Source organism: Canis lupus, chromosome 29 (assembly GCF_048164855.1).
Source record: "Canis lupus baileyi chromosome 29, mCanLup2.hap1, whole genome shotgun sequence".
Classification (NCBI taxonomy): Eukaryota; Metazoa; Chordata; class Mammalia; order Carnivora; family Canidae; genus Canis; species Canis lupus.
In genome coordinates this window covers 19,287,208-19,302,527 of record NC_132866.1, presented here as the reverse complement: position 1 = coordinate 19,302,527, position 15,320 = coordinate 19,287,208, and the positions used below count along the sequence as shown (strand labels likewise).

Here is a 15,320-nt window from a genome sequence, read left to right as displayed (position 1 = left end):
ATTTATTTATTTTAAAAAAAACATTTTATTTATTTATGAGAGACACAGAGAGAGAGAGAGAGAGAGAGAGAGAGGCAGAGACACAGGCAGAGGGAGAAGCAGGCTCCATGCAGGAAGCCTGATGTGGGACTCAATCCCAGGACTCCAGGATCATGCCCTGGGCTAAAGGCAGGCACTAAACCGCTGAGCCACCCAGGGATCCCCTCAGAGGGACATTTTAATGCAAACATATGGAAAGTTTTAACTTTAGTTTCTGATCGAGTTACAATGGTAATTTCAGGTAATTCCTTCCACTGAGGTCTGGGGGGTGGGGTTTGTTGGTGTAGGGGTGGGCTCCGGAAGGCGGAGTTTTACAAAATTATAGTCAGGACTTTATTATTATTTTTTAAAGATTTTATTTATTTATTCATGAGAGACACAGATTGAGAAAGAGGCAGAAGAAGAAGCAGGCTCCATGCAGGGAGCCAGATGTGGGACTCGATCCCCAGCCTCCAGGATCACGCCCTGGGCTGAAGGCAGGCACTAAACCGCTGAGCCACCCAGGAATTCCCTAGTCAGGACTTTAGTGATAGAAACCAGAGATGATGAACTAACCCCTCAGCCTCAGAAGACTTTTTGGGGGGATGGCCATATGTGCGGTGGGACAAATCACCCTGACGCCTCCTCACTTGTGAAATGGAGACAAGAATCGTTACCTGGGTTTTTGGTGAGACTCAATTTTATGAATTGTGACGATCTTTATTAATATAAGGAATTGAAGTATTTTATTTGTAGGGGAAGGAGGGAGAGAGAAAGGAAGGAAGGAAGAGAAAGTGGATAGGGCATTTTATTCTGTAGGAGAGGGAGGGAGGAAGGGGTAAAGATCTAGGTAGGGTGGAAGAAATTAAGGGAGGCTTAGTTTCCTGAGCTCGGAGGGGAAGTTGACAGAAACTCACAGTCTGGGGAGAGAAGGAAGCATCTTTCAGGGAATTCCGTTAGTTGCCATGTTCCAGAGACCCCGTCCCTAGAATGTTCCTTCACGTGGCTGCAGGAAGAGGAGGCGGAGGCGTAGGCTTTCGAGCCTCCCGGCAAACTTCTTTCCAGGCCATGGGGCGCCCTGGCCTGTGCTCTGGCTTCCGAGGTGCCCAAGGGATGCCTTTTCCTTGCTTCCCGGGGGCGGCCAGGGTCTAGTGCGCCCAACGCACGGTAAGGATCTTCTGGAAAACCACTCTCCGTGAGCTCTGCCCAGCTCCTAGATGTTTCTGCGCCACCGGGTGCCCCCCCAGACCCCCACCCACTGCCAGAACCTCAAGCTGCACCTCGAGGGGCGGCTTCTCAGCGCAGGATGCCCGCGTCCGCAGCTGCCCGCCGGCGTGTGCAGGTGAACCGGCGCGCGCGCGGGGACGGTGGCGGCGCTTTGCAGGCGAACTCCTTGTTTCCTCCTTTACATTTCCACTGAGATCTCGCCAATAAATAACAAGAGTAAAACGTCTGCTTGGCTTTGTCTTTGCGCTCCCGGGATCGTGGCGGGTCTTTTGGAAAAGAGGGAGAAATGAAGAGAAACCACGGCGGCCCGACCGGCTGCTAGCGGAGACCCCTGAAGCCAGCAGCTGGCGCAGCCGACTTGGAGGGCCCTGGGGCCTGGCCACCCAAGACCCGTCGCTGCCAGGCCCACCGCACCGCGGGGGGTCCGGGCGCTTCCCCCGGGCGCTTCCCCCGCACGGCCCGGCCCTTCAGCCACGAGGGGCGCTGGCCCCGCTCCAGACGCGGGGAGGCGCCGAGCCCGGCTCGCTCCCCCGGGCGCGCTCCGTCCGCCCCTCTCGGCAGGAGCGCGCGAGGCGGCGCGCGCGGTCTCCGGCCCCCCCCCCCCCCCCCGCCCCCGAGGCCGCCGGGCTCCGGGGAGAGGCGAGAGCCGCGCGGCCGGCTGGGGTGCGTGTCGCCGCCTCTCGCGGTTGCGCTGCGCCGCGCGGAGCCGGGCCGGGGACCCCGAGGGCGCACGGCGGCGGGGGGCGTCTCCTTGCCCCGCTCCGCCCGAGGGCTCCGCGACCACCCCGGCGCTCAGCAGCCCCGCGGCCCGAGCGGCCGCCGCCGGCCCGGAGACGCCCCCTGGCCCACGCCCCCGCGTGGCCCGGCCCGGCGAGCGCCAGCGGCTGGAGGAAGAGGAGGAGGCGGCGCCGCCGGGACGGCCTCCTCCCCGCCCCTCGCGTCTCCTCCCCGAGCCACCGGGAAGGACAAGGGGACTGGGCACGGGGACCCCGGCCAGTGAGCGCCCGCGCCCCGGGGCCGCCCTTTGCGCGCGCTCGTCGCGGGAGCCCGGGGCCGGCGTCGCCGCACATGGTGTTGGCCGCAGCCATGAGCCAGGACGCGGATCCCAGCGGCCCCGAGCAACCGGACAGAGATGCCCGCAGCGTGCCGGGTGCTCCGGCGCCCCCCGGGCCCCCCGGGCCCCCCGCGGCCCCCGCGCCCCCGGGCCCGAGAGGGATGCCGCCGCCGCCGCCGCCGCCCCCAGCCGGCCTGCCGCAGATCATCCAAAAGTAAGAGGAGGGGAAGGGGAGAGGGGACCGGGGTGTGCTGGGGGGGGGGGGGGGGACACGCCCCGGGCGCCCGTCTGTGGCTGCACCTCCCCGTGGCTGCCGACCCGGGCGGCCGCCTTGCGCCCGGAGTTCCCTCGTCCGCCCTCGGCAGAGTCGCCGTCGTTCTGGCTGTCGGTGAGGCTGCGGACCGGGCCGCCGGGTTGTCGGGGGAAATGCTCTGGTTATTCCCGACCCCCTTTTCTCCAGGGACGTTACCGCGTATTTTGAGCGCTCACAGCTCCGACGGGGGCTGGGGCGCAGGGTCCCGAGAGTCTGTGTCACCTTTCGGATCCCGAGGCCGCTGGGATGTGTGGGAGCCGCGCGGGAGCCTGGCGCGGCCGCCCTTCGCGGTGCCCCGGGGCCGTGTCAGCCCGCGCCACTGGCGGGAAGGATGGGGACGGCTCGTACACGCCGCAGTTCGCTTTGCCCTGCAAGCAGCGTCTATGCTTTTCAAGAAGGCCCTTGCGGAGAGGAGTCGGCCGCCGCGTCACGGGGCTGCGTGCACGGTACTCGCCACCCTGCGACCGCGCTGCGGTGCGAATCCCTCGGGCTGGCCTTCCAGGTGCGGGAGTGGGTTGGGGTGGGCAGCAGGCTCCCAGAAGGTCTCTCAGCCCACTTTGGGGGGCGTCACAGGAAAACGGGACGTCTTGTTCGTCCTTTGGAGACTTTGTGTGATAGTTTGAGGCCTAGAATGTGGGTTCGTTTGAAGGATCTGTATCCTGAAGGCTTCCCTCCCCTTGTGCAGAAGTCAAAACTAGTTTAAGAAGCGCAGGAAAGTCTAAATGGTGAGCGTCTGGGTGAAACCGACGGTGCTGGGGAAAGGCACACAAGTACAAAAAAATCAATCCTATGGAACAAAGGGGGGGGGCGGGGGGGCTGGTTTCCAGCGCTGCTGTATTGATACTTTGAGTTACATAAACGTTTGAAAATGCGGTAAGTGACATAACCAGTGGCGGGTTGTAAATGGAAGTAAATGGCACTTAATTAACCGTTTTAAAGACTGACTTTAGAAAGAATAGAGAGCATGGTGAAGATTCAAGTTTGACATCAAAAAATGCCAGGATCATATTTCTGAACAAAATGGTTCCCCCTTTTTTGACTGGTGGAATGCTGAAGTTTCCATTTGTGACAACGTTCTGCCTTCATTCGATTTTATCTGTCAACTACTAACAAGTTGCTAACTACTTGAGCATGAAAATAATTTGTCCTATCTTTTGCAAATTATTTAAGCCAAGATTTAACTAAATATGACAGTTTAAGGACATCATTACTTAAAGTGTATCTTTAGTTCTTAATATAAATATAAACTAACAGAGAAGTATGTTTAAAGCTTAAAGTTTCTTTACTAAAAAAAAACACAAAAAACCAAAAACCTAATTGACCCGTTATTAATTGGAGGACATCTAATGCGCTTCCTACCAGGCCAGTGTTTTGTGGCTTGAGATTAGGCTACACATTAAATTTATTGAGTTTGCTTTGGCATTGTAATCACCGTGTATTTTCCTGTCATTTACTTTTAATTAGGGAAAATGCTAGGAATTTTATGTTCACGGAAATATCTTTGTAGATAGGTGTCTCATGTACTCCATTAACTCTACTTTGAAAATTCTGTCTCTGGAATATCTTACTTTAGTAGATAAGAGCTTTTCAAAGATGACCCCTTCTGCTAATAGCCCAGGATGGAGACTTCAAGAAGCCTGATGGCTCTGCCTCGTTTTGCATTGGTGACAGATCAGTGTTCGGGGGGCCAGGTTGAAGGCTGGCGAATGTGCCCATGGGATTGGATGTTTGTGCACTTCTGTTTCAAAAACGTTCTTCATAAGCATGATTTGGGGTTTGCTCGCCTCAGAACCCACTGAAATTGCGCTAGAACCAGGCATAACAGGGCAAATGCCATCTTTAATGCGTTGAAACTTGAGCTGGTTATTTTGAAACTACGTTTGCATAATTTAATCTGAGCAACCATTTTTAATGGTTATGAGGTGCTGTTTGCATGAGCCTTCTTCGAGAAAACGTAGTGGGGAGATGGCCCTCCGCCGCAGACTCGACTGCCCGCCTCTTGATTGAGAATTTTGTGAACCCAGAGCGTTGCATGAAATTCTGCGCTAGTGGATCGCATATTTCATACATTTTATTGGGGAACCTTTGCTTATTCTAGCTATTTTAGTGCGATCATTATGTAATTCGTAAGCGGAGAAGTCTTGAACTCTTTCAAAATGATGAAGATATCAATGTTATTCGTGTGTGTAGCGTGTAAGGATTACAAGAATTGTTTTCGCTTTTTAACGTCTGTGTTTAGTGGTTTTCATTTTTATCGGTTTGCATTTTGGATGAAGTCAAGGGCTTTGATAAAATAATAGTCATGATCGTAATAAAAGCCTGTTCCTATTCACGTATGTCATATTTGGTCTTGGAAAAACTGCTGTTTAGTACGTTTAAGTAGCTAAACACATGGAGTATGACAATGAAAATAATGAGATTGATTTTGGTATTTGTTTTACGGAAGTCAATCTCCGTACTCATGAAGAATGCATCGAAAGTTATTTTCGGTAGAGTACTTTTGTTCTACTCAGGTATATTTAGTTTTCTTATTACTATGTTCTTAGTTTCTGTCAAGAATTGCCCATGACCTTTCTGCTCCTATTAACCCCTGACTCCTGGCCAATATTGGCATCACCTGTAAAGATTATCAGCCATGTTTAGACACATAACCAGTATCTTGTAAGATCTTTTTTTTTTTCTTGTAAGATCTTTGTTTTAAACTTACATTCTCTGAGTTGGCAATGTGAAGATATTATTGGGTAAAATGCAAAACATTATATAAACCATTTGGGCAATAAAAAACATACACTAAGAGGCAATTTAGGATGAGTTTAGGAAATCAGAATAATTTGATGACTTAAAATATATATATTCTGCATATTAGCAGAGGTAAGCTAACGTGGAGTGATGTGTGTTGGCGAATATTTTATACAGACTTATCTCCTTAAACATTCACAATATTTTATTGCCAAAGGTATTTTATGTTTTAACTTTGTGCTTTCAAATCAAACCTAATTCTTGATTTGTGAGGCGTTATTTATTAAGCTTGATGAACAGCATAAATGAAATTTAGGATGTAAATTTTAAAACTTTCTTCCAAGTGGAAATAGAGTCAGTCAGCTCTGTGTGAAATATCTAAGTCAATTGTCGGATGCACCTATAAAGTGTCACTAATTGTGACAATTAGCCAAACAAGCGCACACACCTTCTGTGAGGTGAACACATAGGTGATTTTCCTAAGTTACTTGACTTGCCGCAAAATATTACTACCTAATGCATGACATCAGATCGTACATTTGAGTATAGGTGAGTTATTCTATTTCCTTTCCAGATTATTTTGAGAAGTAATGAATAAAAATCAATTATAAAAATAAAAAAAATGTTTTGGCTTAGCATTTGATAGCTAGTGTCATCTGCATGCGTTGGTGACTTAAGAGGATATAAATCCAGCTTTGATTTAAGGTTCATAGTCTTCTGTATTGTGTTAGGACACTGGCTGACTATTTTCAGAGCCAAGGCTCCCCTGATTCAGTATAGAAAATGTTATAAGTAGTTATCCTGCCCGCAGATAATTTTATAGACATTCTGCATTTGGAGGGATCTCCATGTAACTCTGAAGGAATAATATGCAGGCAAGTTGTGTATGATGTCCACACGTTTTGATGGGAATACTAACAGTTACATCCAGAATTGGGGAGGAAATAAGAATTTGCCAGAAACGGACATTACCTCACACTCATACTTGGTCCTTTTCTGGAAAAAGGATGGAATTTCTAACATCTGTGCTAGTTTCTAACATCAGTTTGAGTCCATTTTTAGGGAAAACAAGGATTCACTTGTAGAAGGAATTTTGAAAATCTTGAACACAGTCTTAAGCCGGACGTAGGACGAGTATTCAGCAGGAGAAAACATCTGAGAGGATTAAGTGTTTACCCAAAACAGGGAAGGAGAGAGTGGATTCTTTTCTCAGCATTCTGAAAAGTTTCTTTGCTTCTCTAGAAAGGTATTTTTTTTCCCTTAAAAAAATCATGCTTTAAGGTTTGTTGTGATAAGTATTTTTAGATAGTAAGTATAGCCACCCAGTTATGAGTTTTTTTCAAATTGCCAAAGAGATCAGTATTATGAAATGTAGTACATTATTCCCATTAGTCATGGTAAGTGGCTGTACATATGGTGTACCCAGAGCTGTTTTAATGCCAGTGCTGTGGGGGCCGGGGGAAGAAAAAATTATCACCCATTTTATTCTTCTATCCACTTATTCTTTTGCTACCTCCTTAGAGTTTGTCATATTAATAATTTCAAAAGCCCAACTGTCTGTTGGAATGTAGATTCTGATCTGTTAATATCTCTTTGCCTGTCCTTATAGTCACCAGGGGGAAAAAAAACCCACCAGGATTGAGTCGCAGTGAAATGATCCCACATTTTTCTGTTTCTCTCTCTTTCTCTGATTTATTTTTCTTGTGGCGGCAGGTTTCTTGATTCCAGTTAAACTGATATTTCTTCCCTGCCTATAAAGCTAATCCTTAAGTAAACAAACGAATATAGCTCAATTCACAGCACTGATAAACAAGAATCTAAAAAATGTTAGGAACTGGGGTCTGAGGGATAGAATTAAAATGGACTGAACTAACACAGAAAAGCAAGAATGGAAGAAGCTTGAGAAAGTGGAAAACTCCAGAGAGATACTGGGAAGCAGGACACCCCTCTCCCTTCCTCCACCCTGGTCCCTCTGCCAGACAAAAGCTTGAAGGGGTCTCCTATGTCACAAAATCCCTCTTAATCTGATTTTTATTTCCCGCCACAGTAATTATCTTGTTTAGGATGGTCTAACTGATATAATCTTGTATATTTTAACAGGGAAAGTTGCTGTTGATCCACAGCTGGTAGGAGTAACTGGTAGCTGTGTTTAGAATAGTGCATTGAGAAGTTTTGCAGAAAGTAAAGTGATCCGTATCCCAGAATCAGAGCAAAGACAGTAATTAGTGGTTTGTAGAAGGGAGCAAATGGCAGTTCCCTTTCTGGTTAATGAACCTGGCTGGATCTTGCCTGATATGTGTGATATACTGGAAGCCTACTATTGCTTGTTCCCATCAGCTTGTTTCCCAGTTAGGACTGGGAAATCCTAACTTTAATTAAAAAGGCACATTTTTGAATCAGGAAAGTGATTTTGGTTTTCAACACCACCTACAGGGTGTTGGTGGTAGGCTGATATTTTGCCTGGCTCGATGGGTGGTCACTTTAAATTCCATCCAACTAAGGTTTCAGTCTTAAGCATTTATAGAGAGCAAATCTGGGTACAAGTCAGCCTTGCCAGCTGTTTGAGGAGGAGGTGGAAGGGAAGCCCCCACTCCCCCAGTATTTTGAATATGACACACATATCCATCTAATATGATAAAGTCTTTACAGTGACAGAAGTTACAGCCAAATTAATTGATCTTCCTCTTTCTTACAGTTCCTGCTGGATTTTTAAAATAAGTCCCCTGGTGATTTACAAGGCAACTTCTCCAACTTGCTGACAGCTCATCTGTCAGAGGGATGGTATATATTGATGTGAATGTGCTTTATGGGCAAAAGGAGCCGCTCAACAATTTGCACGAGGATGTGTTAGAAACTTACAGTTCAGTTTGGCAAATAAATCTTTCCTGGTCTGGTGTTCAGAAACAGGCTGGGGGTCATGCCTGGGTTTAAGGGTGGTTGTCACCCTATGAAGATAGTTTTCACGCCACTTTTCCCTTCTTTAATGTGGGTGTTTGCTTTAAGGATGCACCAGGGCCATTTGCTGCTGCCCTTTCTATGCACCTGCTTTCTCCCAATCACACTAATGACCCATCAGTTCTCAGTTGCCACTTCCCACTCCAGCCCAAACCTGGACTCTGCTCGCGGCTGTCCGTGATATTTAGGTATTTCTTAGATATTTCTCACATTTTGCAGCCTGTATTGTCTTTAGGTTGTCTCCCAAATATGTTTTTGGCTCTTATTAGACCTGCCTTTAAACCTGACCTCCAGCGTCATGATGCTAAGGGAGTAGACAAGGCAATCTATGTAGTATTTTAAAGATGTTTTTATTCCACTAAGTTACTTCTTATGGTTTACTTTGAATTTATTACTGAATAAAATGTTCTAGGATCTGCCTGGTGTTGCAGAATATAAAATGCCCACCTTTGCTCAAAAGTAATTACAGAGTTTCTGACAAAGAGGGTCAGAGCAGAGAAGAAAACTCTGTACTAGGAGCGAGTGACCTGGACAAGCCAATTGACCTTCTTAATCCTCCCACTCCAGGGACTGGAAATGATCAATGGCAGTTCCTTCCAAGAATAAAATTATGTGGGGACACCTGGGTGGCTCAGTGATTGAGTGTCTACCTTCAGCTCAGGGTATTATCCCGGGGTCCTGGAATGAGTCCCATATGGGGCTTCCCGCAGGGACCCTGCTTTTCCCTCTGCCTATGTCTCTGCCTCTCTCTCTCTGTCTCTCATGAATAAATAAATAACATCTTAAAGAATAAAATTATGTGAATCTCCAGGAATATTGCGGAATAATCATCCAGGTAGAATGGGTCTCCTCTCCTATACATCTGATACAGATTATATCCCTTATCAGTTACATTTTGCCATAGCCATAGGTACACATTTGTGAGGTTGCTCACACATGAAAACAACAATAATTATAAAAAGAAATAAATGCTTCCTCTAACACTTGCAAAGCATATTTGGATCAGTGTTACAATTTTAAGTCAGAAAAGTAGATAGAAATGTCAGTGAAGAAGCAAATGTTTTATACTGTTTGCTGATCGCTAGAAATTTTTAAAAAATAAAAATAATTATTTTGGGATGTTAATTACTTGGGAAGATCGAAGTGAATATTTGAGTTTGCAAAAATGCAGGAAGCAGATGCAATAATTTTCATTTGTCTAAGTTGGATTGTATTCAACACAGTTTGGTGGGACTGTGTTTGGAGATGGCAGTGTTTTCAGAAGCACAGAAAAGAAACAGGACCTGTGAGTGTCCTTTGGAGTGGGACTGCTCTGACTTGGAGTCCTCAAACCCTGCAAACCCTGTAGTGCAGTCAGTTGGCTGTGTGGGCTGCAGGGCCTCACCCAGACCTCGCGGCCTGAAAGACACTTTCAGAAGAGATCACGGGTGTTCAAAAGCTGAGCCTCAGGCTTCGTCTGTGTGGCCTCCTTGAAGAGACCAAAGTGTTTCCAGACTTCCCAAGGAGGGGGTATCCTCAGGACCCTGCATCCTCAGGTTGAGCAGCGTCATCGATAGACTGCTTATGATGGAGAGCCTTTGATACTTGAAGTGATATATTTTTTTAACCTTCTGCTTAGAAAGGGAATGAGTTGTGCGATTAAATCTTGATTTGTAGGCTTTAAATTAAATACATACTGAGGACGAGCATAAGGATAGTTACTGCAGCATTGTCTAGCAGAGCAAAGATTAGAAACCATGTGCTTTCCAGTTGGGAAAATAAACTGTGTGCATGTAATTCCGTTATCTTGTATTTATGAATATGGAATATGTATTGTGAACTAAAATAAAAATTACAAACAACATGTATACAAGGGATCTCACATTTAAAAAATGTATGTGGGGGATCCCTGGGTGGCTCAGCGGTTTAGCACCTGCCTTTGGCCCAGGGCACAATCCTGGAGCCCTGGGATCGAGTCCCAAGTCAGGCTCCTGGCATGGAGCCTGCTTCTCCCTCTGTGTTTCTGCCTCTCTCTCTCTCTCTGTGTCTATCATGAATAAATAAATAAATCTTTAAAAAAATGTATGTGGATGTATGTGTGGGTGCCTGCAATCCTGGAAAAGCATCTAAAGAACAAACAGAAAGATGCTAATAGTGGTTCTAACTCTAGGTGATTCAATTATAGTGATTTTTAAATACTTTCTATTTTTTCTCAGTCACTGTGTTATTAATTTTATAATCAGAGAAAATAAATATTTCTGTTTTTAAAAAACAAAACTAGAAATAAACATTTCATATTGGTATTACACTGTCTTTAAGATAGAACTGCCCAGGAATGCCTGGGTGGCTCAGGGGTTGAGCATCTACCTTTGGCTCAGGTCGTGAACCTGGGGTCCTGGGATTGAGTCCTGAATCAATCAGGCTCCCTGCAGGAAGCCTGCCTATGTCTATGTGTCGTTCATGAATAAATAAATAAATCTTTTAAAAAAAGGGACAAAACTGTGCATTTGTGTCTTAGACTTTAGACCTGGGAGGCACCTGAGGGCTTTAGCTTTAGCTTTAGCCCAGCCCTCCTGTTTTTCTAGGTAGGGCAAGTGAGCATCAGAGAAGTCAAGTGAATTGTTCAAAGTCACACAGCGAGAATAGTGGTAGGTTAGGATAGAACTCCTCATCTCTCTGTCCATTGTGTTTGCTCCTAGGCTTCCCTTGTAAGTGCCTGGAGTTGGGGAAGAGAAATGGAGAACAATCATAAACTATCCATTTATCAGCTGGCCCTAGTCTGCTCAGATTCCCCAAGGGGACTTGAATAGCATCCTTAGGTATGTTATCACCTCTCTACTCCCCTTCCCCTCACCCCCTTAGGTTTCTCTGCAAATGGCAGTAGACTGGCCTCTCCAGAGCATCTCATACCCTGTTCCATCCTGCCAAACAAGTCAGGCATCACATTTTTTTTTTGGTCCCTGAACTATTTGAAAGTATTGCATAACTATAGTTTTGTTACCATATCAAAGGAAATTAATCCTAAATAATATTATCTAATGAATTCTAAATTTTTAACTTTTTCCATGTGTCAGAAAAATGTCTCCCAATAGCTTTTTTTAAAAAAGAAAACCCTGGCTCAGCTTCACAAGTGCATTTGTTTTTGATGTCTTTCTTAATTTAGCAGCTGCACCCACCTTCTTCTGTTCTTTATGACTGAAGATTCCAGGCTAGTTGTTTTGTAGAATGAGCCATGATCTGCATATCTATATTATTTCCTCACGACTTGATTCAGGTTAAGCATTTTGCAAGAATTTGCAAGGAGTGCTGTGTGTTCCATTAAATTTGGTCCTTTGGTTAATGTGGTCACTGCCAGACCACTTCATTGTAGTGGGACGTTTTTCTCTTTGTGATTGGTAATATGTTGTCTGTGAGAGTGATACTGTGAAACGCTCTGAATATACTGTTCCTCAACAAACTTTCACCCGTAGACTTATCTTTTTTTAAAAAAAAGATTTTTATTTAGCTTTTTAAGTAAGCTCTACATCCAACATGGATTTGAACTCATAACCCTAAGATCAACAATCCTATGCTCTACAGACTGAGCCAGCCGGGCACACTTTGTGGTTTTATCTTTGAATTTGGCCATATTTTTAAAAAGGCCCTTCAATGAAATGTGGAACTAAAATGATAAATAAATATCCCTTTAGAATGGATTGGCTTGGATCTATAGTTAAAATCAGTTGGCCTTGCAAATATGTGTGCATTGTACCAGCCCCTGGGTATTATCTGGAGACTCTGGATTTTTCTAGTCCTGACTTGCTAGGAACTTAACTGATGGGCCAGCCACTTCCCACTTAACGTTTGCAGTAGGCATTTTGTCACGGGCTGCAGTACTTTTTAATGTCCATATAGAGTAAATATAAATCCCTTTTCATGCTAATGGCATGAATGGATGCTAATGTAATTTTTGCTGTCTCACAGTGTTTTAGGCACCCTCTTGAAGCTAAGTCGGCTCTTTGTACAAACCTTTTATCTTCCTTTTCAAAACACTATATGAAGCTGACTTTAAAAATGAATGATGACTTGCCTTGGAGCCTAAACTGGGTGAGTCCTGAAGCTGGTCTGTGACTACCAGTTTGTTCATGCTTTTTAGATTTAAATTACATAAGCTATTTTTGCCTCTTCCAGATTGGTACTCTTATTTTCATGCACAAAATATGTATGGGTGGGGAGAGTGGTGTGGAGTAGTGAAAAGAATCAAAAGCAAGCCTGCTCTTTGTTCTAAAGTCAGCTTTGCCACTACTAACTAACATGGAGCCTCAGTGTTCTCATCTGTAAAAGGGAACAGTAATAAAGCGAGCTGCAACTAACATTCGTTGGGTGCCTCCTGGGTGCCACCTACTATTCTAAACACATTGTGTATGCTTAGTCCATTTAATCATTTAACCCAACTATAATCCTGTGAGGTAAGTGCTGTTATGCCCATTTTCACAAGTAAGGAAATCAAGTCACACACGAGGACTCAACAAAACTAAGGAAAATAGTATTTACGAAATAACTGGTGGTGTGAGGTTGGGGGTGAGGGAATGTTCTGTAAATGAACGTGATCATATCTCTGCATAAATATCTGTGTCCTCAAAATCATTTATAGAAAACCCATCACTTACAAAGAAAATATTATAAAAAAGTTGTTGAAATAAATCTGAAGTAGGTCAAACTGAATTTAAGATAAACTCAACATTCCAGTGAAAAACATTCCTTCCAGTGTCTTTTTCCCTTGCTCTTTTTGTTGTCACTTTAAGTGTGCCTTTTGCTTTAAAGTGAAATCCATATCCCAATTTAAATTCCATGAGCACATCAGACTCTGGCATTTGATTCGCCGTCTTACTCTGCTTGTTATGCATGTTAGACAAGACCTGAATTTGATGCTCACAGAGAGTATATAAACACTTATAATCCTCTCAGCATGTGCTAAAATCATAACAGATACGATAGTTTGATTTGCAAAGAGAGCGTCTGCCAAGTCCTACCACACCATTTTTAAACCAATTCAAAAAACCAGGATTCAGCAATGATTAAAGTATCCTAGGCTCCTATAAATAGCAAGAAGAATTCCTGACTTGAAACGTGGCAACATCAAGCTTGCTTAGTCTCCACCAGACATATGGTGAATGGTCTTAGCAGACTTGGTCACAGGTGTTCTTTTGCTTTAAGACACCATCGTATGTAGAAACCAGACTTAACAGAGTCAGTAAGTCAGAAAGGGATTGTTTGCTTTTGACCTCTGGAGGAGTTTACAGTAAAGATCCTTTAAACAGTTATTCCTCAGTGTATTTCAAATAAAAACTAAGTCTAAGAATCAAGAGGTCCGGTGATAATTTTTGAAACATTTGTCTTTTTTTCTGTTTTACAGATGTATAATTGAAATATACTAAGCTGTACATGTTTAAAGCATCCATCAAATAATCAAGATAATAAACGTTATATTGCCCAAAAGTTTCTTTGTGCCTTTTATAATTTGTCCTTTGCTCTTTCCCTTAACCCTCTTCCCTCCCAGGCAACTCCTGATCTACTTTCCATCACTATTAACTGAGTTTTTGCATTTTCTAGGATTTTATACAAATGAATCAGAGTATTTTTTGGGGATTCTTTCACTCAACATAATGATTTTTTGGGAAATAATTTTTTTTTAAAGATTTTACTTATTTATTTATTCATGAGAGACAGAAAGAGAGAAAGAGGCAGAGGCAGAGGGAGAAGCAGGCTCCATGCAGGGAGCCCGAAGTGGGACTTGATTCTGGGACTCTGGGATCACGCCCTGGGCAGAAGGCAGATGCTCAACTGCTGAGCCACCCAGGCACCTGGGAAATAATTTTTAAAAAATTTGTGACAAGATACATGTAACATTTACCATTTTAGCTTTTTTTTGAAGATTATTTATTTATTTATTCACAAGAAACACACAGAGAGAAGCAGAGACATAGGCAGAGGGAGAAGCAGGATCCTCGCAAGAATTCTGCCTGATGTGGGACTCAATCCCCAGACCCTGGGATTATGCCCTGAGCCGAAGGCAGATGCTCAACTACTGAGCCACCCGGATGTCCTCTATTTTATTTTTTAAATTTATTTTTATTTTTTAAAAGTAATCTCCATGCCCAATGTGAGGTTCGAACTCCTGAGGCTGAGATCAACAGTCATATACCCTGCTGACTGAGCCAGCTAGGTGCCCCCATTGTAGCTATTTAAAAGGTAGTTCAGGGGATCCCTGGGTGGCGCAGCGGTTTGGCGCCTGCCTTTGGCCCAGGGCGCGATCCTGGAGACCCGGGATCGAATCCCACATCGGGCTCCCGGTGCATGGAGCCTGCTTCTCCCTCTGCCTGTGTCTCTGCCTCTCTCTCTCTCACTGTGTGCCTATCATAAATAAAAAAAAAAAAAAAAAAAAAAAGGTAGTTCAGTGGTATTTAGTACATTCAAAAGGTTGTGCCACCATTACCATAATCTAGTTCCAGAGGATTTGCATCACCCCAAAGGAAACCCTGTCCCCATTAAGCACTTATTCCCCATTCCGTCTACCCCCCCTTCCCCCAGGCCCCTGGCAACAATTAATCTGTTTTCTGTCTTTCTGGATTTGCTTATTTTGGACATTTTTTGTAAATGGAACCATACTATATTTGGCCATTTGTATCAGACTATCTTTCACTTAGCATAATGTGTGTGTGTGTCTTTCAGATTTATTTATTTATTTATTTGAAAGAGAGGTTAGAGTGGCAGAAGGAGAGAGAGAATCCTGAAGAAGACTCCCAACTGAGCAGGGAGCTTGAGGTGGGGCTTGATCCCAGGACCCTGGGATCATGACCTGAGCCAAAATCAAGAGTTAGCTGCCACCCAGGCAACCCCTAGCATAATGTTTTTAGGGTTACTCCATGGTGTAGCCTGTATTACTACTTCATTCCTTTTTATTGTTGAATAACATTCTATTGTACAAACAGACAATTTTTAACTTTTATCTATGTATTTGTTGGTGGATGTGTTTTTTTTTTTTTAACTTTTCGA

General features: G+C 44.5%; 1 protein-coding gene and 1 long non-coding RNA gene across 3 annotated transcripts in view; one reads left to right on the top strand and one right to left on the bottom strand.

The window, feature by feature from the left end:
• Positions 1 to 371: 371 nt before the first annotated feature.
• LOC140620876 (uncharacterized) lies at positions 372 to 1,511 on the bottom strand. The gene is made up of 2 exons (XR_012020606.1): positions 1,299 to 1,511; positions 372 to 1,196 (listed from the first exon to the last, which is right to left on the bottom strand). It is a non-coding gene; the product is annotated as an uncharacterized lncRNA (long non-coding RNA).
• A 777-nt stretch (positions 1,512 to 2,288) lies between these two features.
• Positions 2,289 to 15,320, top strand: part of RBM20 (RNA binding motif protein 20) — a 191,509-nt gene continuing 178,477 nt past the window's right edge. Inside the window, exon 1 of one of the 2 annotated variants that reach the window (XM_072805351.1) lies at positions 2,289 to 2,513. In XM_072805351.1, coding sequence (XP_072661452.1) covers positions 2,314 to 2,513 — 200 coding nt within the window. In that variant the 5' untranslated portion in view covers positions 2,289 to 2,313. The remainder of the gene's footprint in view (positions 2,514 to 15,320) is intronic. The other variant, XM_072805355.1, reaches the window with a different exon arrangement.